The sequence below is a fragment of the Mauremys reevesii genome, linkage group 3 (genome assembly GCF_016161935.1).
Source record: "Mauremys reevesii isolate NIE-2019 linkage group 3, ASM1616193v1, whole genome shotgun sequence".
In the NCBI taxonomy this organism is placed as follows: Eukaryota; Metazoa; Chordata; order Testudines; family Geoemydidae; genus Mauremys; species Mauremys reevesii.
The window spans coordinates 202103562-202129309 of record NC_052625.1 but is presented as its reverse complement, the minus strand read 5'-3'; the positions used below and the strand labels follow the sequence as shown (position 1 = coordinate 202129309).

Below are 25748 nucleotides of genomic sequence, written 5' to 3'. Positions count from 1 at the left end.
GATCAGAACGTTGCCATGTATCGGCACAGTGAGCCTCGCTGGTCTTGACAAAGACAGTTTTCATGTGTACGTGTAAGGCTGAGTCCTGAGGGACAAACAGCTGGCAACAGGGATGAGTTGTTGAGACAAGTTAGATTGGGTGTGACTCAGGAGACTAGCAAAGCTTAGCACTGTTTCTGAAAATGTGTCTAAAGACTAGATTATAAAGTTACGCGCCAGCTCCCAAGCCTCATGTCTGTTGGGGTCGGGGAGTCGAGTCTGACATGCAGATTCATTCCTTTCCAATTAAAAGTTTCCATTTGGAATGCACTCACTGCTAGCTTGACAGCCCTGGAGTCTGAAGTCCTCTAGTTATCCCCAGAACATTTACAACAGGAGGAGTGATCGTGCCAGCTGCCTCCATCGCCATGCCTCAACCTTGCCCAGGAGGAGAGACCATTTCTAGGAGTCAGATGACCATGCACCCTCCCTGGTCCAGGTAGTTGTTGGTCTCTGTGTTGAGAATGCTGAGAAAGGGGACCAGCTATTGTCCATTATGTTGGGGATATCTGGGCACTGGAAAGGGGGGGTAAAGACACCGAGGATGTTTCACAGAGGCCACCAAACAGGCAGCAGCTGCTTTAGATCATTACCAACCCAGGCTGGATTCAGCCAAAGGAGAGGGGTGGGTGGGTGTGTGTGTGTGTGTGTGTGTGTGTGTGTGTGTGTCTTCAACGCACTATTTTACATGCAAAAGAGAGGATGTGACTTAATATACTTCAGAGTAATATTCATGCATGAAATCGTAACGTGGCCAATGCCTTTATTCCAAGCTGTGGGTTGCAATAGCAGTGGCTGAGCTTCCGAAAGGGGACAGAGGTTCAGATGAGCAGCCAGAAGTTTGGCTGACACTACGGAGACTGTAAGCTCTTTGGGGCAGGGACTGTCTCTTTATGCTAGGTTTGTACAGGTCCTTGCCCAAGGGTCCTGGTTTATGACTGGGGCTTCTAGCCCTCCCAGTCATCCAAATAATGAAGAATGATCTAGATCTTTTGGATTTACACAGCTGAGCCTGGACATCACACAAGAACTGCTTCTCTCTGGGTATTTAGCACTTCTAGCGGCAGAGCGCAGGGTTGTATGAAAGAGGCAGAATAAGGATGGGAAACCCAACTAGAGCTGAGATGGACCTGTGGGGAGTTCTGCTCCCTTAACCCTCGGCTTTTAGCTGTGTATCCCCACACCTCCCTTACTGTAACCCTTGTCCAGCCCTAGCCTGGAGTGGGAAGGCAGATTGCACTCTAAAATCAATATGAATAACTGGCTCTTCAGAGCGGTCCCTGTTAAGCTGAGCAGGCTTCCTGCACGACCCCTTACAGCCACTGACACAGGTAGCAGGAGACTAAACAGTTGTACAGATAAGAGCACTAACCACTAGATACCTGGGGTGGCCAATATACATTCAGCAATAGGATTCATTGGGCCTAATCTGCCATCGTCATGTGGCCAGATTAGTGTGATCAACTTTGCAAATCCTTTTCCTGACACTTCAATCAGTTGACACCAGGAGGCATCTAAAGCCAGCCCTGAACATGAGTGTTTGTGGATCAGGACTCGCAGTGCAGCAGATTTGCTAGCAGACTGTGTCAGTCTGAAGTCAGAGACATGGTAAAGCTGGTGCATTAGATCTCCCAGCTCTGCCACCTAAACCCTGTGATGGGGTGGGGGTTGATTTCAGGCCTTTTATCCACCTCTTCCAGTGTAAATACAAATCCTTGGAAATTCTTCCTCTGCACAGGACACCAAGGAGTAGAAGCTGCTACTGAGGGAGAGCTCAGTGGTTTGAGCATTGGCCTGCTAAACCCAGGCTTATGAGTTCAATCCTTGAGGGGTCCTGTTGGGGATTGGTCCTGCTTTGAGCAGGGGGTTGGACTAAATAACCTCCTGAGGTCCCTTTCAACCCTGATAGTCTGTGACCCATACAGATTGGCGTTCTATCAGCCACTTCCCATTGACTATTAATATGCACCACACATGAATCAAATCCTGACTCTCCTTGAACCCAGCTGTAACTCCCTAGGCAAACTGCAGGAGCCCTTCTCCTGGGTGCGGTTACTGAGACTGTTTTTTTATGAGCTGGGATTTTCCGTTCCTTTGCCCAGTGCATTCCGTGGTACCTCTCGTGAGTCATAAACTTCAACAGAAATGTGTAGAGCCAGACAAGGCCTTTCAAACACATTGTTGCCAATAAAACTGGTCAGGACTCATTGCCTAACACTGTGCTAGAGAGAGAGACGGGGAAGCGAAGAAGAAGAAAAGCAGGACCATTCTTCTGTTTGGGCTTAAAGCTGCAGTAGAATAGGGGGACAGCAGTGAAATGTTTGGTTCAAGCCAGCTGTGATCCAGGTGCTATCACTCCCAACAGTCTTGTCTCTGTCTGGGCTGACTCGAGGGTTGACACTTCGAAAAACTCTTTTGCCCTCAGGACAAAGTCACATCAGGAAATGGCTCAGATTGTATCTATGAGCAGCTTGGGCCTAGAGGTTGTTTTGGGGTAGGGTGGTCAACTTTCTCATTTGTGAAAACCGGAAGCACTGGAACCTCTCCCGCCCCCCTGCTCTGCCTCTTCCCCCGAGGCCCTGCCCCTAACTCCACCTCTTTCCCTCGAGGCCCCACCCCTGCTCCTCTTCCTCCCGCCCCCATCACTCACTGCTCTCTCCACCACCATCCCACTGCCACCTGAGCAGGGCTCTAGAGGTGACTGGGGCAGGACACTGGAGAGAGAGCTGGGCTCCAGGGGTGAGTAACTGGGGCAAGATGGGGGAGGGAGAGCCGGGCTCTGGGGGTTGGGGTGGGGGTAAGTGGGGCAGGCAGAGCCGCGCTCGGGGCAGGACGCGGGAGCCTCCAGTACCTCCCTCCACCTGAGCCTTTCCTGAGTGCTCCTCCAGGCTCCAGCAGCAGCTGCTGCTCTTCCTGCCCCCTGGTGGCAGAGGCCAGTTACTGTAGGCAGCCAAACTTTTAGTGGCTGGCCAGGTTCCCTTTTCGACTGGACTCTGCGGTTGAAAACCAGACACCTGGCAACCCTAGTTTGGGGAGCGGGAAGCTGACACCACCAAGATCTCAGCTTTCTGATTATCATGGGGGCCCTCAACATATCAGACTGAAACTGCCCACTGGTGTGTCCACAGCCCCAGCAAGCCTGTCTTTCTGCGTTATGTGTAATGCACCCATTGCATTAATTCTAGGATCGTTGCTGGAAATAAGACCTCTCAGTGTCTAATTGACCTGCACACAGGTGACAGCTGGGTGAGAACTTGTGACCTGCTGCTCCTAAAATGGAGGCCTTGACCCTTGCTAGCCATGCATATAATACAATAGCTGCACATGGTGCTATGTAATAGGTATGTTGTGCCAAACCTACGGGTCCCACAGAGGATCCCAGCTTTGAGGTGCCTCCCAGGGCTCCTAACAAATTCAGAGACGGGGAGGGTGGACCTGATTCACTACTGTGGTATTCTAGTTTTACGCTGGTGTAACTCCATTAACTTCAATAGGATTACTCCTGATTTACACCAGGGCAAGCTAGCTCAGAATCAGGTCCCTTGTTTCTATGCTTTGTATTTACTTGACTGTCCCTCTAGCCCAGGGGTGGCCAACCTGAGCCTGAGAAGGAGCCAGAATTTACCAATGTGCATTGCCAAAGAGCCACAGTGATATGTCAGCATCCGCCCCATCAGCTCCCCTGCTCCCAGCACCTCCCACCCACCGGCAGCCCCGCCAATCAGCACCTCCCCCATCAGCTGTTTCGTGGCATGCAAGAGGCTCTGTGGGAAGGGGAGGGAAGGGGTGGAGTGGGGGCAGAGCCAGGGGCTGAGCAGTGAGCACCCCCCCGGCACATTGGAAAGTTGGCGCCTGTAGCTCCAGCCCCGGAGTCGGTGCCTATACAAGGAGCCGCATGTGGCTCCGGAGCCACAGGTTGGCCACCCCTGCACTAGCCATTGATCATGTTAATCTGCAGCCATAAAAATATAGCTGGATGTCTGACACATTCGTAGATAATATAGCTTCCTGCAAAGCAGCCCCCAGGTCTGTCACTGGAAGCCCTCGGTGATGGACAGATCTGATCCCTCCCCCCTTACTTCCAAATGTTCCCGAGAATCCTTTGCATGGGGCTGCTCTGGCTGCTAATGCAAAGGAATAAAGGATTCTGGAGTGGTTGGGTGCAGGTGGGGATCTCACTATGGGGTACAAAATGACCCTGGTATATTTCAAACAAAGAAAGAAAGAGGGGTAGAAGGGCGCATTTAGTCCAGTGAAGCACTTAACCAATTCTACTGCCCACCCCACCTCCTGATGTGGCTCTAGGTGATTGCCTGTGTTATCTATTCCTAATGCCGGTGACATCGGGACAGGGCAGCCTTCCTGATGCACCTGGGACAGCTGCATGTCAATCGCTGGAGAGTGAGTGAGGCTATGGCCTTGACGGACTTACGAGAACATTGAAGTTGTCCTGTTGGTTGTACAAGTGTCTGTTGCAGCTCAGGCAGTCCCTCTGACAGTCGCCGAGCACGTGGGCAAACAAGCAGAGCAGCAAGAGATCCCACAGCAGAGCCCCCATGGTGGCAGTTGCAAGACCTAGAGAACAGAGAAACAAAGACAAGTAGCTCATTGAAGAGATCACTCCCGGTCTGTTAGAAAGAGAAATTCTCCCATTGCTGAGGCACCAGAGCAGCAAAATCTCTTAAGCAACCAGATTATTTTCCTGGTACACTAACAAGGTGCATGTGGTCTGACTGGTCAGTAACTGCCAGGATCATGCTTTCATTTTTGGAAACAGATGCTGCATTTGCTTTTGCCCTAATCAGTTGGTGCTTCCCCAAACTGTCCATGGTTTAACAAAACTAGTGGTCAGGACTCCATTGTTCCATTACCAACTCTCTCACTGATTCCCTGTGTGACCTTGGGTGAATCATTTCACTTCTTCAGATCAGTTACCCATCATTAAATTGCAGGTCACTTCGCTCCACAGAGGCAGTGTGAGATTTAATTGTTCGTAAGGCACTTTAAGATCATGGAACAAAAGGTGCGAATAGTCAAAGTAAACTGTTGATGAAGAGCCTCTGGTCTGAAAATGTATCTGTCGAAACTGTTCAGCAAATGTGAGTAATGAATACAGTCATAGGCAACCAAATTTGGTTTCCAAACAATTTGCTAATTTAAAAAGCAGCTAAATCCATAGCAAACAGTATTACTCATAATACTCCATCAGGTCTTAGTGACACATGTAAGGGAGATATTGTTGAACATATGGGACCAAATTCTGCGGTCAGACACATTCATACAATGCACATTGTCTTCAGTGATAGATGTGCTGGTCTGGTACATTAATTCTGTATTTGAGATGGTGCTGGAGGAAAACTCCATCTCAGTAAGCTAAAGTGGGCCAAGTTGTACTGTCATTCCTACCTTAAAATCAATGGTTGCAACTCTGCCCTTCTTTGAGGCACTCTTCGAACCCAAAGCGAGCTCAGTTAAGCTTCAGTTAGCAGGAAACAGGTTTTAAAAGTTAATTCTGTATCGATGGAGGATTGGCAGCCGGAGATGGAATTTGTCTAGACAACAGAGGTATCCAGAAGTGAAGTTTACCTCAACCCTGGAGTGATCACACCTGGGCGGTGAGGGGGAAGTTTTTGAGACCCATCATAGTTTCTGAGCTGAGGCTGCCAGCCAAGGCAGCTGATTTAAAGCCAGTTAGGGAGGTGGTTGTGGGATGTGATCCTGGTTGCTAGGAGCTGGGCAGAGACCACCTCCTGTCTGAGCTAGTAATCTAGAAATGAAGGTGTTTGCATCTCATTCCCAGTCCTTGGAGACATCCTCTTCTCCAACTTCAGCTTGTTTGTATTCACTTCACTTCTGTCTGCCTCTCTCTTATCGCCAACACAACTAGAATACAAGTTACTCTTCTATCTTAGCCCTTGTCATTGACAATATGACAACCCAAGACTTCTCCCCAGGTCTGGTTGGCTCTAAGGCTCTACCTGAAGGACCTTTTTACCTCAGATCCTAATTTCCCATCCCACTTTCACCTCCACAGGCGCCAAAACCAGTTAGCAGGAATCAGTCAGCAGCTGCTGAGAATGTGAACATAAGAATGGCCATACAGAGTCAGACCAATGGTTCATCTAGCCCAGTATCCTGTCTTCCAACAGTGGCCAATGCCAGGTGCTTCAGAGGGAATGAACAGAACAGGTAACCATCAAGTGATCCACCCCCTGTCGCCCATTCCCAGCTTCTGGCAAACAGAGGCAAGGGACACCATCCATGCCCATCCTGGCTAATAGCCATTGATGGACCTATCCTCCATGAATAGGTTGACTGTGCACTGTGTGAAGAAATACTTCCTTTTGTTTGTTTTAAATCTGCTGCCACATCTGCATGTAGTATTCAAGATGTGGGCGTACCATGGGTTTATATAGAGGCAATATAATATTTTCTGTCTTATTATCGATCCCTTTCCTAAGGATTCCCAACATCCGGTTGGCTTCTTTGACTGCCACTGCACATTGAGTGGATGTTTTCAGAGAGCTATCCGCAATGACTCCAAGATCTCTTTCTTGAGTGGTAACATCTACTTTAGACTCCATCATTTTATATGTATAGTTGGGATTATGTTTTCCAATGTGCATTACTTTGCATGTATCAACATTGGATTTCATCTGCCATTTTGTTGCCTGGTCACCCACTTTTGTGAGAAAGGGATCTTTGCAGTCTGCTTGGGACTTCACTACCTTGATTAGTTTTGTATCATCTGCAAATTTTGCCACTTCACTAGTGTTTACCCCGTTTTCCAGATCATTTATGAACATGTTGAAAAGTACTGTTCCCAGTTCAGACTCCTAGGGGACACCACTATTTACATCCCTCCATTCTGAAAACTTATAATTTATTCCTACCTTTTGTTTCCTGTCTTTTAACTGGTTACTGATCCATGAGAGGACCTTCCTTCTTATCCCATGACAACTTACTTTGCTTAAGAGCCTTTGGTGAAGGACCTTATCAAAGGCTTTCTGAAAATCTAAGTACACTATGTCCACTGGATCACCCTTGTCCACATGCTTGTTGACCCCCCCTCAAAGAATTCTAGTAGATTGGTGAGGCATGATTTCCCTTTACACAAATCATGTTGACTCTTCCCCCAACAAATCGTGTTCATCTATGTGTCTGATAATTCTGTTCTTTACTATAGTTTCAACAAATTTGGTACTGAAATTAGGCTTCTCAGCCTGTAATTGCAAGGATTGCCTCTGGAGCCTTTTAAAAAAATTGGCATCACATTAGCTATCCTCCAGTCATCTCGTACAGAAGCTGATTTAAATGATAGGTTACAAACCACAGTTAGTAGTTCTGCAATTTCACATTTGAGTTCCTTCAGAACTCGGGTGAATACCATCTCGCCATGTTGACTTATTGCTGTTTAATATATCAATTTTCTCCCAAACCTCCTCTAATGGCACCTCAATCTGGGACAGTACCTCAGATTTGTCACCTAAAAAGAATGGCTCAAGTTTGTCTCCCTCACATCCTCTACCATGAAGACTGTTGCAAAGAATTCATTTAGTTTCTCTGCAATGGCCTTATTCATTTAGTTTACTTTACTTTAGTTTAGTTTCTCTGCAATGGCCTTATTCTCCTTGAGTGCTCTTTTAGCATCTCGATTGTCTAGTGGCCCAACTGGTTGTTTAGCAGGCTTCCTGCTTCTGATGTACTTAAAAAAATTTTTGCTGTTGCTTTTTGAATCTTTGGCTAGCTGTTCTTTAATTTCTTTTTTTGGCTCTCCTAATTATGTTTTTTTTACACTTCACTTGCCAGAGTTTATGCTCCTTTCTATTTTCCTCACTAGGATTTAACTTCCACTTTTTACTCTGTTGGTTAGCCATGGTGGCACCTTTTTTGGTCCTCTTACTATGTTTTTTAATTTGGGGTACACATTTAAATTGAGCTTTGATTATGGTGTCTTTAAAAAGTTTCCACGCAGCTTGCAGGGACTTCACTTTTGGCACTGTACTTTTTAACTTCTATTTAACAGACTTCCTCATTTTTTGTGTAGTTCCTCTCTCTGAAATTAAATGCTACTGGGGTGGGCTGCATTGGTGTTCCCTCCCCAGAGGGTTGTTACATTTATTATGTTATGGTCACTATTACTAAATGGTTCAACTATATTCACCTCTTGGTCCAGAACCTGTACTCCACTTAGGACTAAATCAGAATTGCCTCTCCTCTTGTGAGTTCCAGGACTAGCTGATCCAAGAAGTAATCATTTAAAGGGTCAAGAAACTTTATCTCTGCATCCCATCCTGAGATGACATGTACCCAGTCAATATGGGGATAGTTGAAATGGGCTAACAGAAGACTATGCTACTTTGTTTCAAGCACCTTTCATCTGAAGAGCTGAAAACACTTTATAGCCATGAATGAAGACTCACACTTCTGTGAGACTGGGGTTGTTTATTGCTGTGTTATAGATGGGGAAACTGAAGCACATAGCAGTGAAATGACTCAATCAAGGTGCAGCAGTGAATCAGAGCTGAAGAAGTGGTACCCAGGACTCCTGCCAGTGGCTTGTCTTTTTAACCATCCTTCCTCCCCTTGTTAAGGAGACTTAGTACATCTCAAATTAAGATATCATCTTAAACAAAGGAGAATAGAGCAGATGGCCCACGGTCTTTTCCCTTAATCCCCCAAAGTTCTCACCGCTAAAATTCCAGCACTGGATCTATTATTGTTTATTGTTTGTACTATAACAGCATCCAGGCGCCCCGGTCATGGGTCTGAGAGTCACTGGGTTAGGTGCAGTGCAAGTACATATAGGTTGTCTGACCTAGCTGAAAGTTCCCTCTTCAGCTGTTGTATTTAATCAGCAGGGCTGGGAGAAGGGGAACAAGGACTTGGGTCCTGGCACACAGAAGAAGCAGGTTTTCTTATTTGCATGACAGTGAGAGAGGAGACATGACACGCCATTACTCATGAACAGAGTCCAGGAGCAGCGCTGCATTGCAGGCAGGGTGCCTGTCACCAGGGTGATTTATGCTGAACACAGTGGGGATGCCAGTCTCTCTGCTTCCTGTGAAATTTCTGATCTGCATTTCCCCTGCATGGGGCAATGACTCCCACAAAGCGCGGTGGTGTGACAGATGTTCTGCATTATGTCTCCTGTCTAGCAGGATGTTCTGTTTGTGATTCGCATTCCTGTCCTCAGCGTCAAGCAATCTCTGCACGTGCGGCACGAAGCTGGCAGGCTTCGGAAGGCCCCCTCCCTGCAGTGTGACTTTCATTTCCTCCCTTGACACTATAAGATTCTGCTCCGAGGTGACAATCCATGAATGGGGATCCGCCCTATGAACTGGACATGAGCTGGGACAGCATGGGGCATTGCTTTCTCTGGCACTGTTCTCCCTGAGCAATACACGGAGGACCAGGAGCTCCTGCTGATCAGAGACCAAGGCCTGGATCCAGAGACGATGTGTAGAGCAGCACAAATTCTACTCACTCACACATCCGTGGATGTGGATGAACAGAAGAACAGTGGGATTCAATCCTGAGCCCCGCTCTCATCCTGTTGGGCATTGGTCCTGGTGCGAAGAAGTTAGAAAGCAGCCAGATCTCCCCAGCTGGGGAATCCCCCCGCATGGAGGAGTTCTCCACTGGCATAGGGTCAGGCTAACTGACTCCTACACCACCACCTTCTGCAGCCCGTAGTGTAGGGGGCATGGCAGGTCATTCTTTGGGGCAGAGGGGGAGATGGCATAGCCAGACCATGCTGTGCTCCGGCAAGTAGATGGCAGATGGTTCCTTGGGATCATAGCCATATGGGCATAGTTTAGACTAGCCAGGGCTTCCCTGAACTGGCCCCAGCCTACTGAAGGAGTGGACAGCCACAACAGGTCTGAGATGTGCCTGTAGCCTTTAAAGAAGCTGCTTATCTCATTCCTCACTTTTGTAACCTGCGCCTTAAGACTACTGTTTTTTGCCACTGTGAATAAACTTAGCTTAGAAGAGGCAGATGTGAATCTTATTCCAGAGGCTCATTTGCCAATCTTACTCCTCTAGCTGAACAGCTTGAGCAAGGTCTTTAACCTTAGTGCACGTCGCTATTTAAAAATAAAAATAATGAATTGTTTTATGTAAGGAAAGGTAATTCCCTCCTCACCGGTCTTATCTGTCACAGTGTCGTTCTGCACAGTGGGGATAACAGCTTTTATTCACATCATTAGCCGCTCAGAGCTGAAATTCCCATTCACCTGTATAATCAAATACATGGTGAATTGGTTTGATTAGGGTGTTTCTGATGACAATAGTAGGGGATAAACAAATTCTAAGATGAAACTGTCTAATTGGGATGATTTGGGAGGCTACAAGGTTAACTAAGCACTTGGGTGAGCTTTTTACCAACTCCTTGTTGCAATAAACAATCAGGCATAATGCTTGTGAGTGCAACATTTATTGCTCTGTCTGCGAGCCAGCTTGGAATTGCCTTTGGACAAATACAAAAATGAGATGTTTGATACAGACCTAATAAACGACGGCCAAATCCTGATGCAGTTGAAGTCAGTGGCACAACGCCAGTTGGACCTGACTCTGGCCTCGCTCACGCCAGTGTAAATTGAGAGTAACCTGGTCAAGTCAGTGGAGTTCAGCGGGTGTTAAACTGCTGTGAGAGCAGAGCTGGGCCTGTTGACTTCAGCAATACCAGGATTCGGAGCACAACATTTCTTTTTGCTTCTGCTTGTGGTTGGTGGGTTGAGCTAGGGTGACCAGACAGCAAGTGTGAAAAATCGGGACAGGGGTTGGGGGTAATAGGAGCCGCTGCCTATGTAAGAAAAAGACCCCAAAATTGGGACTGTCCCTATAAAATCAGGACGTCTGGTCACCCTAATGTTGAGCTGTGTGTAAAACAGGAACTAGTGGAACCCCTAAAAGTCTTTGGGGGAAAGAGAGAGAGAGAGAGGGGAGATGGGAAAACAGAGAAGGCTGGAAGAGAAGATACTTTGACACTTAGGGCCAGATCCTTGTTCTGTTTCCTTTGTGCCAGCTGTCTCATTCCAGACAGGGACGAGAATCCAGGCCCCTAGCTCGTGCCAAGAGGATGGGCATACCTCCCTCATGTATAGAGTTTGCATGCAGTGCTCTCTTGACTTCAGTGAAAAGGGTGTACAGGACTGGGCCCAGGGTGCCTCACTGGAAGAGATTTAAAAGGGGCTTTGTTACAGGGAGATGAGATGAGTCCACCTGCAGAACTGAAAGATTGCATATTACACTGTGAATCCTCTTTAAAATCATCCCCCTGGGTACAGTTTACTGCAGCGATATGGTCAGTGAGTTGGAATGTGGTCATAGGAGAATGTTATTTAACTACCTGCTGCTGCAGCATCAATTTACCGAAAATGAGTGATCGGATCCCTGTTAGAGTTGCCTCATGTAGCACAGATCTGAGGTTGGGATGGTGCCCACAGCAGGTGCTGTCCCATTCACCTGACTTGGCACCTTTGCAGTGTATAGCTAACGCAGGGACATATGCATGTAGACTGGGGGAAAATCTCCCAAAGGGAAAACTAGACTGGACAATGAACTGGAGTATATATAGGGAAGCACCTTGTACTGGCATCTGAGGGATGGACTAGATCAGTGGTTCTCAACCTCTAGGGGTACACAGAGGTCTTTCGGGGGTACATCAACTCATCTAGATATTTGCCTAGTTTTACAACAGGCTACATAAAAAGCACTTGCCAAGTCAGTACAAACTAAAATTTCATGCAGAGAATGACTTGTCTATACTGCTCTACATACTATGCACTGAAATGTAAGTACAATATTTATATTCCAATTGATTAATTTTTACCATATAATTCTAAAATCAGAAAGTCAGCAATTTTTCAATCATAGTGCGCTGTGACACTTGTATTTAAATGTCTGATATTGTCAACAAATAGAATTTAAGGGAGCTGAAACTTGGGGTATGCAAGACAAGTCAGACTCCTGAAAGGGGAAAAGCAACAAAGAATCCTGTGGCACCTTATAGACTAACAGACGTTTTGCAGCATGAGCTTTCGTGGGTGAATACCCACTTCTTCGGATGCAAGAAGTGGGTATTCACCCACGAAAGCTCATGCTGCAAAACGTCTGTTAGTCTATAAGGTGCCACAGGATTCTTTGTTGCTTTTACAGATCCAGACTAACACGGCTACCCCTCTGATTCCTGAAAGGGGTACAGTCGTCTGGAAAGGTTGAGAGCCAGTGGACTAGATTAACTGCCTAAAAGGGAGAAACAGACCAGTGTCTTGTGGTGAAGGTAAGAGACCTGGGATCATTTCCCAGCTCTGCCACTGTACGGTCTTGGGCAAGTCACTTCATCCTCAGAGGGATGTCAGGGAGTGAAATCCATTAGGGCCCAAGCGTGCCTGATAAGCGCTGCCCTGAGCTGGGGTCTCGGTGCTACCTGAGAGGGAGCTGCGGAAGGGATTATGGCTCCTTGGGCCTCTGCTGCACCTTAGGATGGTACAGCATGGCTGGCCCCGGTGTCTCCAGCTGGCTCTGCTGGCTGGTGTTGGGACCCTGGTGTGTTTTCCCAGAAGTTCGAGGAGGAAACAGGTAGAGTCAATGTGCAGGGTATGAATATGCCATCTCATGTACAAGCAGGGGCGGCTCTAGCAATTTCACCGCCCCAAGCACGGCGGCACGCCACGGGGGGCGCTCTGCCGGTCGCTGGTCCCGCGGCTCCGGTGGACCTCCTGCAGACGTGCCTGCGGAGGGTCCGCTGGTCCCACGGCTCCGGTGGACCTCCCACAGGCATGACTGCGGATGCTCTACCGAAGCTGCGGGACCAGCGGACCCTCTGCAGGCACGCCTGCTGCCCTCCCGGCGACCGGCAGAGCGCCCCCCGCGGCATGCCGCCCCAAGCACGCGCTTGGTGTGCTGGGGCCTGGAGCCGCCCCTGTGTACAAGACCAGGCAAAGTAACCAGAGCAATTCTGAGATTTGGAGCTAACATGTAGTTTGTTTATCTTAGGGGTTTCTACTACCCCCATCACCCTGGCATCTGAGCGCACCCCTGTGTATGTCACTGCTGAGCTTGGCCCAGAGATATCTATGGATGTTGCACCTGCTTGTTGCAGGTTGCCTTGTTGAATGTGGTCCCGTGACTCTAGTCCTACTGGAAAATGCTCATTTCATTGGTTGATCAGAATCCAATGGGTGAGAAAAAGGATTTGGGTAGAGGGAAGCAAGCTGAGTGTAAATAGATTGAAGCGGAGGGATCGAACAGGCATAGGAGTGAACATCCGTCCATTAGTGGAGAATCAAGGTTGCAGTGCCATGAAAAACCTAGTATGTCTAAAGCTCTGACACCTCAGAACAAAGACTCAGTTTGAGCCCGGGTCAGCTCTAACTTGGGCAAACATTTGAGCTGGTTCCAATCTGATGTGGTCTGACCTAGTTAACTTCTCTGGGGCTTGTGACAGTGGCAAATGTAGAGAGGAAAAGGCTGCCTTCGGGATCCTCAAACCATACTTCTTTTTCCAGGCTGAGTAGAGGGAACACATAAGGCAGTAAAGAGATGAAAGCTGGGCTGCTTCTTTCTGCTTGGCAGTGATGCTATGAAGGGATGGTTCATACAAAGTTTCCTTAATTCCGTGTTACCAGCAGAGTGGAAGTGTTACGCAGATTCCCATAAAGTCTGGAGTATCAGATTCATAGCACTTTGGTACCAGGGTCACACACAGTTTCTCTCTGGCTGGAGTAGCATATGCTGAAGGCATGGAAGGGTTAATCCCAGTAGCTTGCTTGTTGTTTGCCGACTGTACAAGGGAGAGCGCTGATAAGGTTTGGAATTACTTTAATCTTTGCTGAGTCTCATTAAAGCTGGATGGCAGAATGAGTCAGAGGATTGGCAAAAGCTTCCAGAAGAGGGGCTGGGAATGGCAATCATCCTTTCAACTCACCCCTAAAAGTCATTCGGATTAATCTCCTCTCTCATGATGCACAGAGGCAGAGTTTAGTGGTCCAAGCAGTGCTGTGTTCTAACCCAGGGGTGCCACTGATTCCCTGGGTGTCCTTGTGCACGTTGTGTCACCTCTTTGTGCCTCGGTTTCCCCATGTGTAAAATGGGGGGTACTAGTCCTGGATGATCTGTCTCACAGTGTTATGAGGGCTAATTACTGAAATGAACAGAATATCATGGAGATGGGAAAAGCTCTACCGACATGCTAACTGTTACTATCCATGGTATCTCTCTGTCTGTGGCATCTCCTGCTTCTTTATCTGGTCACTACAAGGCTCTGATTTTAAAGCCTGTTCTCATTTTTCAACTCTTACATTTGGGCAGCACCTCAGAGCCGTGAATGAAAAGTGATCTAGCAGTAGGGAATGCTGTCAAGCACTTACACTGGCCATTCAGGCCAGGCTAGATGATCTTAATGGCCCTTCTGACTGTGAAATCTATTAATCAATCTAGAAAGCACAGTGGTGATCTTAGAATTAAGACTCGGATAAAGAAACAACGCCTACCAGTACTTAGTCATTTATGACCCTTTTATTGGAGTCTGCTGTTTAAGACCTCTTCTTTCCTTTGAGTTTATTAATTATTATTTCAGCCCAGAATGGCTGGCACCCCACTCACTGACGTCCGTGAGAGTGTGTGGCTTCCATCCTGCTCCCATGCAAGTCAGTGGTTCATTGCTTCTCATGGAGGGGAAGAGGCAGGTGTTGGCTGTAATTAATATAAATGGGATTTTTTTTGTGGCAGCTGCTGGACGAGACCTAGTAGTTCTCTCTACTTCCCAGACTAACTAGACAGAGGCTGTGCTCTCCCCGTACTACAAAGGCCAAAACTCCAATGGGCCTGATTCTGACCTCACTCACACAGTGTAACCCATGTAACCGCAACAGAGTTACTCCTAATTCATACCAAAGTAATTGGGATCAGGATCAGGCCCTCCAGGCAGCTTACCGCACCCCTTTTGTCCCCCAAAGAGGTTTCAAGTTCACTGTGCCCTAGAAAGGCAGGTTGCAACTGGCTGTCACAAAGTGGCTGAGGGAGACACACAGACAACCATTGAGTCTTTTCTTTCCTGCTAATTGAAAGATCTTATCGGCCGGGTCTCTCCAGGCACTAGCAATCATCACCCAGTGAATGAAATGCACCACAGAGAATTGGCTGGGACAGACATGTTCTGGTGAGAGAGATAAGCACAGCGGCTGATTTGTACTGCCGTGCAATGTGAAATCCTGGCTTGACGCACAATTGCTTGTGGCTCTTCAGGGATCAACTGTGCGGTGGGGTCAGAGCAGCAGCTATGAACCTTCCTGCTGTCGTAAACCTCCCAAAATCAACCCAGTCAGAAAGTGAGGGGATGGGGGTCCCAGGGACAGGGCTGCCCAGAGGATTCAGGGGGCCTGGGGCAAAGCAATTTTGGGGGCCCCTTCCATAAACACAGGTGCAATACTATAGAATACTATATTCTCGTGGGGGCCCCTGCGGGGCCTGGGGCAAATTGCCCCACTTGCCGCCACCTCTGGGCAGCCCAGGGATGGAGGGCAGAGATCTGAGCAAGGGCACAGAGGGCTGAGATATGGTCAAGAAGCAGCCACAGCTCCCCAGCTAGTGAATGTAGAGCCAGCATAACCAGTTCCTACCCAGGCTTCACCAACCCCACCTCTGGCAATCCTTGGTTGGTGGACAGCGTTCAGAGCCCAGAGCCAGCCAGGGGTAGTTCAGAGCAGCCCCTAGGTTGACTTAAGTTACACGAGGGCTGGTGGGACTTGCTACCAGCCCCAGGATTGGGAAGCCACCCCCACCCACACCCTTCTGCTGGTCATAGATGAGGCTCTGGTCCATAGACTTGCAATAAAATTCAAATTCCAAATTTTGTGGTGTTAAGCGTAGCCAAAAATATGCCAGTCTAAGTCTAGCGGTGAGCAGGGTCAGAACTATGAGGCTTTATAAACTGCAGGGAGCATGGGAGGGAGAATGAATTGGGAAGTGTGAGGGCAGGGAATTCAAAGAGATGCTGATAGCTTCTGTGAGAGGTACCCAGTCACGCAAATGGTGGCGTAAGACACTCGAGTGTACTATCCTATAGTCATCACATCTCCACCCACAGGGTGTCAAGAGGAGAATGTATCCTTGTTCACATCATTAGCAGAAGTATAGATGAAACTGTAAAGATTTTCTTCCCAGAACAAATACATGCTCAGCAGAAATCTCTGCCTGGAACAGGGATATTGATGTAGCTTCCGGGTGGGGGGAAGGGTGTAGAGTGAACAGACAATAAGTGTGAAAAATCGGGACAGGCGGTGTGGGGTAATAGGTGCCTCTATAAGACAAAGCCTATAAAATCAGGACATCCGGTCACCCGGGGGAGGGTGACAGGACAAGGCATCCCCCTTCCAACCTGACAGGGAAGGGCGGGGGTGTGCAGATTCATTCATTATTTTGTAAAGTGTTTGGGATCCCTGGATGGAATGTGCTAGGGAAGCATAAAATATTGGTGGTTATTATCACTCAATGTACCTTAATTGTGCTCAATTTCTATTGTGAAGTAGCCAAGCTGTAAAGCACTACGGAAGTCCAGCCTACCAATTCAGATATTAGGAGTCTGGCTATTGGAGGGTATCTGTGGTTCCAGACAGGAGCATGTTGGTGGTATATAAAATTGTGAATAATATTGAGGCCACTTGTACTGAGCACAGCTCATTAGATCAGTCGAGCACGTCCATTAATAATCCTTCCCCATATAACACAAGTGAAAAGGGAGGCATAAAAGAATATGCTATTTTTAAACAGCGGCATATGATTAACCTGTGGAACTTGCTGCTGCAGGATGTTGTTGAGTTGAATAGGTTAGTAAGATTCAAAAATGGATTAAACATTTACTAAGAATAGTCCCGGCCAGTTAGAATAAAAAACTACACGGCCCATCAGTCCTCATGCATCAGGGCACAAACTGATCAGTATCAGGATACTAGGAAGAAATTCCCCATCGGATAACACGGCAGAAAGCACCTTGTTGGTGAAAACATGTTGCCATTTGGTAGTACTGCTGTGAAACAACCTGAGAAGTCAAGACTGAACCGGTTCCTGTGACCTACTGTATCCAAGCCAGTCAGGAATTCTTCAGCTCAGAGCTAGTCTTACTTCACGCGGCAGATAAGCCTAATGCTGGAGCCTGGCAGTACTAAAGACAGAATAAATCCTCTCATAGGCATTTTCTATTGCACTTTATCCAGGCAGAGAACCAGTGCCAGGATCTTTTCCCTCTTGTTGTGTCTTTGGGAAAATTAATTTAAAAGGCACTGGTGCTTTTATACTGAGCGTTTGTGCAAGCAGGCTCAGAACCATTAATTCCCCCTTCCCCCCACTGGCTGCTCAGCCATCTCCTAAGGGACGTGGCAGAAGCCCCATTGCTTGGGACATGAGTCTGGACACAATGTCTGGGTGGGAACCATCCCACAGGGGGAGTTGGGATGGGCTGGATGGTCTAGTTTTCCTTCTGCAGACTCAATAGCCATAAAAGTTAGAATCGGCGACAATATGCTCAGTTTTCTATAGCTTTGTTGGTGTGTGTGGAGCTGTTGCTCTGTGGGGGAAGCGGTACTGAATCAGTCATGCTCTCATTGAGCTAACAGACAAGGAAAAGGGTGATTTCCATACCAGGGAGTGACAGAGGATTGTACCCTGCAGTCTCTAAAATTTACCTTTATACAGTTAATCCAGCCATAACATGCTTCCATTCATTCATGCACACGTACCAAAGTAGGGCCTGAGCAAAAGCCCATTTGGAAAGACTCCCATTGTCTCAAATGATCTTTGGATCAGGCCCTTGGTCTGAACACGCTGTGGCTAGCAGATGTCAGCTTCTGGTAGTCACAGTGAGTGTGTTCAACTGATTTCAGCAAATAGCCACAACATTGTCCAATAGTGACCCCCACTGGCAACAATTAAAACACGGGCAGTTTTGCTCTCTGAAGCTCTCTTCCAAATCATAGGTATAAAGCATAGGTATAATTGCCTGTAAGCAAGGAAGAATCTGATTCCTAAAACAGAAAATGCTGTTTTAAAAGATGTATGTGTACAAAATAATAAGACTATTTAACATTTTTAGAGTGTCTCAAAGCAGTTCACAAACATTATTGAAATCACGCTCCTTTGCGAGAATGGGTCGATAAGAAGAAAATTACATTTCTGGTTTTTGTGAGATTTCAGCGAGGGTTTTTATTGGCCACAGATTCCTCTAGTTTATATGATGCTTGCAGAAAAGCAAGTGTATACTCTTGTTAATTCACTAAATTGTGCAATTGGTCATAATTGGCCAAATTATAAAATGCAGTAAATCTGTAGATTCAGAAATGCAATTTAGAGGCAGAGCATTGTTGGGGAAAGGTTTCTCCTTCCAGTATAACCCAGTTGAATCTCAGTCATTCCTACACCTCCTTGCCCTGCACGGGTGACTGCGAGAATATTCTGTTTACCTTTTTGTGTGTTTTCAAAAAGAACAAGGCACCGCTCCTAATTCAGATGTCTTTGAGAACACTCTCCAGTCAAGTTCCAAAGTTAGTGATCTATTTTGTTCTTGCTTTAAATTAGATGAGCTAGAAATACTGAATGGGGAAAATAATGGTGCCATGACTGAGGGAATTCTGAGCCTGGGTCAAAGAAATTATCCTGGGAATAACTGCACAAAGCTCATAGCAATTCATTTTTTAAAGCTAGCAAACAAAAATCCCCCATTCTGTTCAACTGAGGATCAGGCACCTGCAAAATATTCATGTCTGGAATGAGCAGCTATGTAAATGATACCTGTCTGATAAATATCAATAGAAATAACAGGGAGGGTAGAAATCAATAGACACATTACTAAGAAGATGATGTGGTTTTTCCATCGGGTTAGTAGATTTTGATACACTGAGAAATTCCTTCTCCAGTTGCATTTGGTCTTTCGTGTAATTAGGTCCAAGAAAGATTTTCTAGGGAACTGGATTGTGAAGGCAAAACTTTTTTTTTCTGAACCATTCACCCAAACTAGCATCTTAAGCAGGGTCTGATCTTTCAGTCCCTTTCAGCCAGAGAAACTCCTTAAAGAGAATATATTCATTGTAACCCTGTAAATGGGGGGAAAAATCTCAGCAAAACCCAAAGCCTCTCCCATTGTCTTTATATTAAAAGGATGTCCTGATCTGAAGAAGCACCTGCATGCAGAGAGCAAGAGAGAGCCCTGGTGGTCCTCTGTTCCCCACTGACACAAAGAGAAGCAGTGCTGGTATTATCAAGCAATTGCCTACCTGAGGGTGTGTTGTCGGTAGCAAGGCTTCCTCTGATATGTGACTCTTCCACAGTGTCTCTGTCACAGTGGTGTGTATATATATATACAGGACACACACACACACACACATCCACGCATCTCCCGCCCCAGCCTACCACCACGTGCATCTGTGAGCCCACCCCCAGGATGCTGGCTGGCTGACACGCTAACTAACAGCTGGGGAGCAGCACTGTGCCCTTAGCATCCCCCCCCCCCCCGAAACCTTTCCAGAAACAGTGTCACTTTGTGATCTCTTTACCGGAACCCTTTAACGTACATGCCGTGACACCAGCCTGCTGCGGACAAGCAGTACCTCACGGTATTACTCATTCTTAGGAGGTGCAGCAGTAACTGACGCTCAGACCTCCCGGTGCCAGCGAACTGCAGCACAGAACCCCAAAGCAGCTCAGTCAGAGCCTCAGCATCCCGGACAAAAGCCAAGGGAATCCTGGGTTTCCAGTCAGGCCTGAGCTTCCCAATCCCCTGGCCTGCACCTCACTCACAAAGCACTTCAATTGGATCCAGAAGGATGAGGTGTGAACATTTAGCACTGCTTGTTCTCCTCCCAGGGCTTGTATCATTGCACATGAAAAAATGCTGACAGGGAGATTGTGTGGTGATGTGCAGAGAGCCCTGGATTGGGAGACAGGGGTTCTGTTCCAGTCACTTTAATTGATTTGTGCCTCAGTTTCCCTTTCTGCAAACGGGGCTTACTGAAAGCACCATGAGATCTAAGGATGAACAGTGCTAGATAAACGCTTTGTGATTTTTTTGGTACCCTTTGGAGAGTTTGAGAGTATTATTAATAATTCTTTGCTTTATATAAAGTTACTGGCAGCTTTCATCCAACAAGCTCAAAGTGCTTTACAAATGTATTAAGCTTCACAAGACCCCTGTGAGGTAGGAAAAAGATCGAGAGGGATCACTCCACCCACCACTGAAATACAGGCAGTGCTGGAATGGAATTCAGCAGCTGTTTAGAAGCACATGTGAACCTACCCAACAGTATAAGCAATTGTGCTAAGGAGAATTCTGCATCCCACTGAAACTGCAAGGGGGAATTTTAGGAAGACAATAGCTAGAATTTTGCCAGAACATTGGGATTAAGTGGCATTTTTATGTGAAAAGTACCAGGAGATCAAAGATGCCAAATGAACAGGTCCTGGGTTTCCCACCTCTCCTGAAAGATGGTGCCTCGCACAACACAGCACCCTCCCCAGCCTGCACCTTGCTGGGGTGTTGGCTCAATACTAACTCAGGAAGGAGTGCCAGCTACAGAATTGCCAGCACTACTTCCTGCATCTCCTAGGTGCTCTCTGGAGAACTCCCATCCCACCCTATTCTACGATCCAAGCACCACCCCCCTTAGCCCACCCTCCAACCCTGCTACAACAGCATGTAATATCTATAACAGGCCATTCATGCAGCTTTCTCACAATATAGAGCAGTGACAGCAGCGGAAACACTACGCTCGAGGGCAGGAGGGAGAATGTGGGTGGGGACGTCAGGCAAAGAGGGAGTAATAGTGCGGTGCAAGGGTCTGGCCAACAGCCCACTTGCTACAGGCAGCGGAGAAGCATTAGGGGTCAGGGCTGTGTCATACAAGGGTTGGGAGTCAGGTTCCCCATTTCATCCTGCTGCAACAGCAGCAGGCAGAGGATCAGCCTCTGCTAGTGGGGGAGGAGGAGGGAGTGGGATTGCATAGGAGGGGCTGTAGCCATGTATAGAATTGCAATGGGAGTTCAGAGCACCTGGGAGGCGGTGGAGATCTTTGGGGTTTGATGTGGTTGTGTCCATGTGGACAGGGGAGCGTGATGCAGCACGCTGAACGGTGCAGACCTCCTGGGAGAGCAAATGAATGGGCCTTGCTAGCCAGATGTAGGCGAGTGCTCAGTACAAGTTAATCCTGCATCTGCAGAGCACCAGCCCCACCTCCAATTTGCTCTATAGGGTAATGCGGCCATCACATGCCTCTCCCACGGCCTTGCCCCTCGTCTGAGGCCCACTGGGTGCCAAGCTGCTAAACAAGAAGCCTCTGAGCAGTTACCTGGTTGTCTTATTTATCTGGCTGACTTTGATTAGGGCCTGCAGTATCCAGCAAAAAATCCCTGCATGGGATTATTTAATCAAGCAATGATCACCATGGATTGTGAACAGCCAGCCACTAATTCCTGTGCAAAAGCAGCGAATGGATCTGAGCCTCAAAATTTAGACCCTGAAGAGCAGCACAAGGTAAGACAAATCCTTTTCTGCCCTAAGAAGCTACAAAGGCAGCTGATCACTGATATGAGAGACACCCGCGAACATCCTCTCCAGACAGGGCGTTTGGAAAGTATGTCACCCTGCCTGGTGAATCGGCGTATGCTAAACAACAACTGAAAGCCAGAGAGCAAAGGGATCAGCATGAGTCACTGGCCACTCAAGCTGAAACACTCGGAGTGATGGTGCTGGAAACAAACTGATAGAGCCGCAAGAGCTGGACAAAGAACGGCAATCTGGTGTGTCAGAGACAAGAACCTAACCACTCCTGATCAGCAAAGGCCCTGTATGTAGAAGTGATCTCCAGAGCAGGCGAGTTAGTCCTATTTCCCTGCTGAATTCCAGCTCCAGCAGTTACATTCTGCTTTCTCCGATCCCCCACTCTGCCGTCTCAGTTGGAAATAAGATTTTTCTCTGGTTCCTGTATTAACTGGTGTTGCTGTTTGTTGTGAAACAACTGCCACATACCACCACGCTGGAGGTGGCTGCATCAGAGGCTGATGAAGTGACCTAGGAACTGTATTTGTGGGAAGCTGGGAAAGCACTTTGAGCTCCTTTGGGATGAAAGATGCTATAAATATGAGCTATTATGCTTTAAATAGGTACTTACTGAACCTCAAACTAGAGGGGGATCACACACTATCTGGGTAGAGAGTCACCATCAAATAGCTTCATCCCCAACTTTGACCTTCTTAAAATAGTTCATAATCTTATGGGGAAGATTATCTAGATTCTCAGTCCATTTATTTCAGATCCATTCTGGAGGCATTTGCTGTAGCTCCTTACACACGGAGCTCAACATCTTTTATTCTTAGGTATGTATCTGGCCTCCATTCCTGTAGTATCTGAGCTTCTCTCATTCTTTAATGTGTGTGTTCTCACTGCACTCTGGGCAAGGCTATTAACCCCTGCTACAGCAGGGGAACTGATGCAGAGAGAGACTAAGTGACTTGCCCAAGGTCACACAGGGAGTTTGTAGCAAAGCACTGAACTGGCCCTAGTTCTCCTGAGTCCTAGGCAAGTTCCCTATCCGTGGTGCCATCCTTATTCTGTGTTAACACACTAAATCTCACAGCATCCTGTGACGCTTCCTGCGGGGTAGCTAGGGTTGTGAGCAGGGTTCCCTCTAATTTTTCCCACTGCGTGGGGCTTAATAGGCAGCTGCGTGGCCACACGGCTGTGCAGCTTAGAGGGAACTTAGGTTGTGAGGCACCTCGCTCCCACCTGCCCTTCGCGTGAGGGAGCCTGTGCATTGGCTCCCTAGTTCCACTGGCCACAGGCAACGCAAACACTCCCCTCTAGGCCTATGTAGGCCCTGCTATTCCCTGTGATAGGCACAGTCCAACCCCCCAGGCCTCTGAGCGTCCCCCCCCCTCGGAGTGTCTGGCCCCTGCTCCACTGGGCACTCATAGTATTTACAGATTTGCTGTTTCCAAATAAACAGTGCGCCCCAGCTTACCTGTTCCACCTCACCTCATTGCTCCGCTTGACACACGGCGCTGAGATACGTCTATAATGAAATCAAGGATAAATGTATTTAACAAAGCCTGGAGATTCAATAGCATGTAGACGTATTAGAAACAAATGGTTACATATAAAATAAAATCACAACATGCATTCTAGAGCCTAGACGTAATTAACAGGATATTCATGTGTAGTAAAGTATTTCTCAGCCCAAAACTCTGCAGAGCTCTACTGCCACATTGTCAGTTTCCCTCCTTGGTAAAGGATTCAGTGCGTCTCCTGGCACTCCAAGATACACACTCCCAATTCTTTGTGTCTATTCAAAAGCAGGACACCCCCCTGCTCTTTGTTTCTTCCTGTAGATTTCCTCTCTTGCAGATTTCACAACCCCTTATTTAGCCCGTGGCTCAGTGTACAAATAGGCCTACAGTGTGAGGCGTACAATACCCGATACACAACTGGCCAGACAAGGAGATAGGTGTCTGTTACCTCCTGTGCGAAAGGAACATCTCCGAGGTATGTGATCTCCAGGTGACCTGTCTTAACTTCCAGACCGAAAGAGCATAATTTTCAGTACAGATACATAACTCCTTAAATATTATCTGCACATACATTTTGCAATGATTATGACAAGCAGTGGGCTACTGGCTGGCAGTAGAGACCTTACATGCCACACATTGATGATTGGTTATGCAGATATCCAGCCCTGGGGATCCCTGCAAAACCGTATGCACCCCCTGTGCCCTCTGCCAGTTGGTACCAACCGGTCCCTGGGTCACACACCCACTGTGAGGAAGGTCAGTGTCACCAGTTTACAGATGGGGAGCTGAGGCACAGAGATTTGCCCAAGGCTATATGGTGAGTCAGTGGCATGGCCAGGATTAGGAGCCAGGAGTATCAGGGGCCCAGCCCCCTGTTCAGTCCACTCATTGCACTGGCTGTCTCCTGGCTGAGAGGAGGGAAGCTGAGGATGGTCCATCCCCCGGATTGCCATCATTTGCTTCTCAGGGGGATAGGATCAGCATCATCTCCTCTTCAGAGCTGAGGAATCAATTAGTCAGTGCCCGAGAGAGGAGGATCCTCTTTTTAATTATGGTGGAAGGGTTAATGGCACCAAGGGAGGGAGGTGGCTGCTGGAGCATATCGCAAACAAAGGGCAGTGAAACCCTAGGCGCTCTGGCGGGGCTGCGTGTCTGCAGGCGCTGTGCAGCCCTCCGTGCAGATGGTCAGGCTGGGGTTTCTATAAGAATAGCTCGGACGCAGGGGCGCAGGTTGGGCCAGAGTAACAGACTGAAACTGAGAAGAGGGAATGTAGAGTGAATCTCACCACTAAGCAAATGCTGCATTGCTCCATTGCCAGATGCCTATAGTCTTAGTCAGACTGGTACAGGGGGTCCCCCTTAAAGTCATCCACTGGATCTAGCCTTTGTGAGCATAAGTACTGTGGCCCCTTACTTACAGCAATAGCATTTGTGTAATAATATTTCTTAGCTAACCCCCACAACACTCCTGTGGGGTAGGAAAGTATTAATCCCATTCTTCAGTGTTGCCCATAGAGCCTGATCTTGGGACAAGTACCTGTCAAACCACAAGGTGATAACTGGAACTCTTAAGCAATCAATATAATTAATACACAATCCATAGAACAGGCAACAGGCAGGGAAACTGAGGCACAAAGATCAAGTGACTTGAACAAGTCATACAGCTAAACCAGTGGCAGAGTCAAGAATAAAATATAGGAATGTGGACCTGCTCTAGCCACCAGACACATTCCCGCCCACAGCCAGGAAAAAAACCCAGGAGTACTGATGCTCAACCCCTGTGCTACCCACCAGACCACTCTCTCCATGTTCAGAGTTTCTGATAGCTCTGGGTTGGGGGTGGAGGGGGCAGGTCCTTCTGAATTCATCTTTTCAAGCAACCCAACACCAACAAAGGATTCTCCTGAAGACTAAACAAACTGGTCTGGAAGGGTCAAACTCTTGTTTCTCCTGAAATCAATGGCAAAACTGCAGGTAACTCAAGTGGAACCATGTTCTGGCCTAAATTGAGTAGCAGAGAGATGAGAAAAAGCTTCCTCGGCTCAGTGTTTTAAACTAGACAACAAAAGGCTCGGTGGTGGTGAGATTTTATCTGTGTAATTTCTTGTAACAACACTCTAGCAAGGTCTGAACATCAGTCAGAGAGAAGCATTTGTATTTGTGTGTTAAGCCTTTTTGTTTCCGCATTGTTTTTGGTGTTACATGACTGGATTTTATGTCTTACATCTCACAATTAAATCTTTTTTTTAAGATGTAACAAATATACCTGCAGCACAAGTGCATGTGCAGAGAGGGAGGATGGGGTGCCCAGGACTGGATAGCGGGGGTGGGGAGCTGTGAGTTAAGATTGAGGTGCACTGGCAGGGCTGGGGAGGGGGCCAGGACTGGAATAGCAGGGGTGTGTGTGTTAGGATTGAGGTACATTGACATTGGTGTGTGTAGGAAGCTTGCACACACCTCACCTGCAGTTTGCCTGCCTCTAGCCAGTCCTCTCAGCACCTCTTTTTCCCAGAGGTTTGCTGCTACCCCAAGTCTTTCGCTGAGTCTGGCAGATCTTAGCATTTTGCCTCTTCCTCCTCCCCCTCTCCTTCAAAGGCCCCATGCTGTGACTTTCCTTCCAGGAAAGAGGAGCCAAAACGTCTGAGTCACTTATT

At 47.6% G+C, this 25748-nt stretch overlaps 1 protein-coding gene across 1 annotated transcript in view; it reads right to left on the bottom strand.

Moving 5' to 3' along the window:
- PNOC (prepronociceptin) overlaps positions 1–19348 on the bottom strand; it is a 36991-nt gene extending 17643 nt beyond the window's left edge. The window contains exons 1-2 of the mRNA XM_039528484.1: positions 19311–19348; positions 4472–4614 (exon numbers count right to left, since the gene is read on the bottom strand). Coding sequence (XP_039384418.1) covers positions 4472–4597 — 126 coding nt within the window. The 5' untranslated portion in view covers positions 4598–4614; positions 19311–19348. The remainder of the gene's footprint in view (positions 1–4471; positions 4615–19310) is intronic.
- Positions 19349–25748: the final 6400 nt, after the last annotated feature.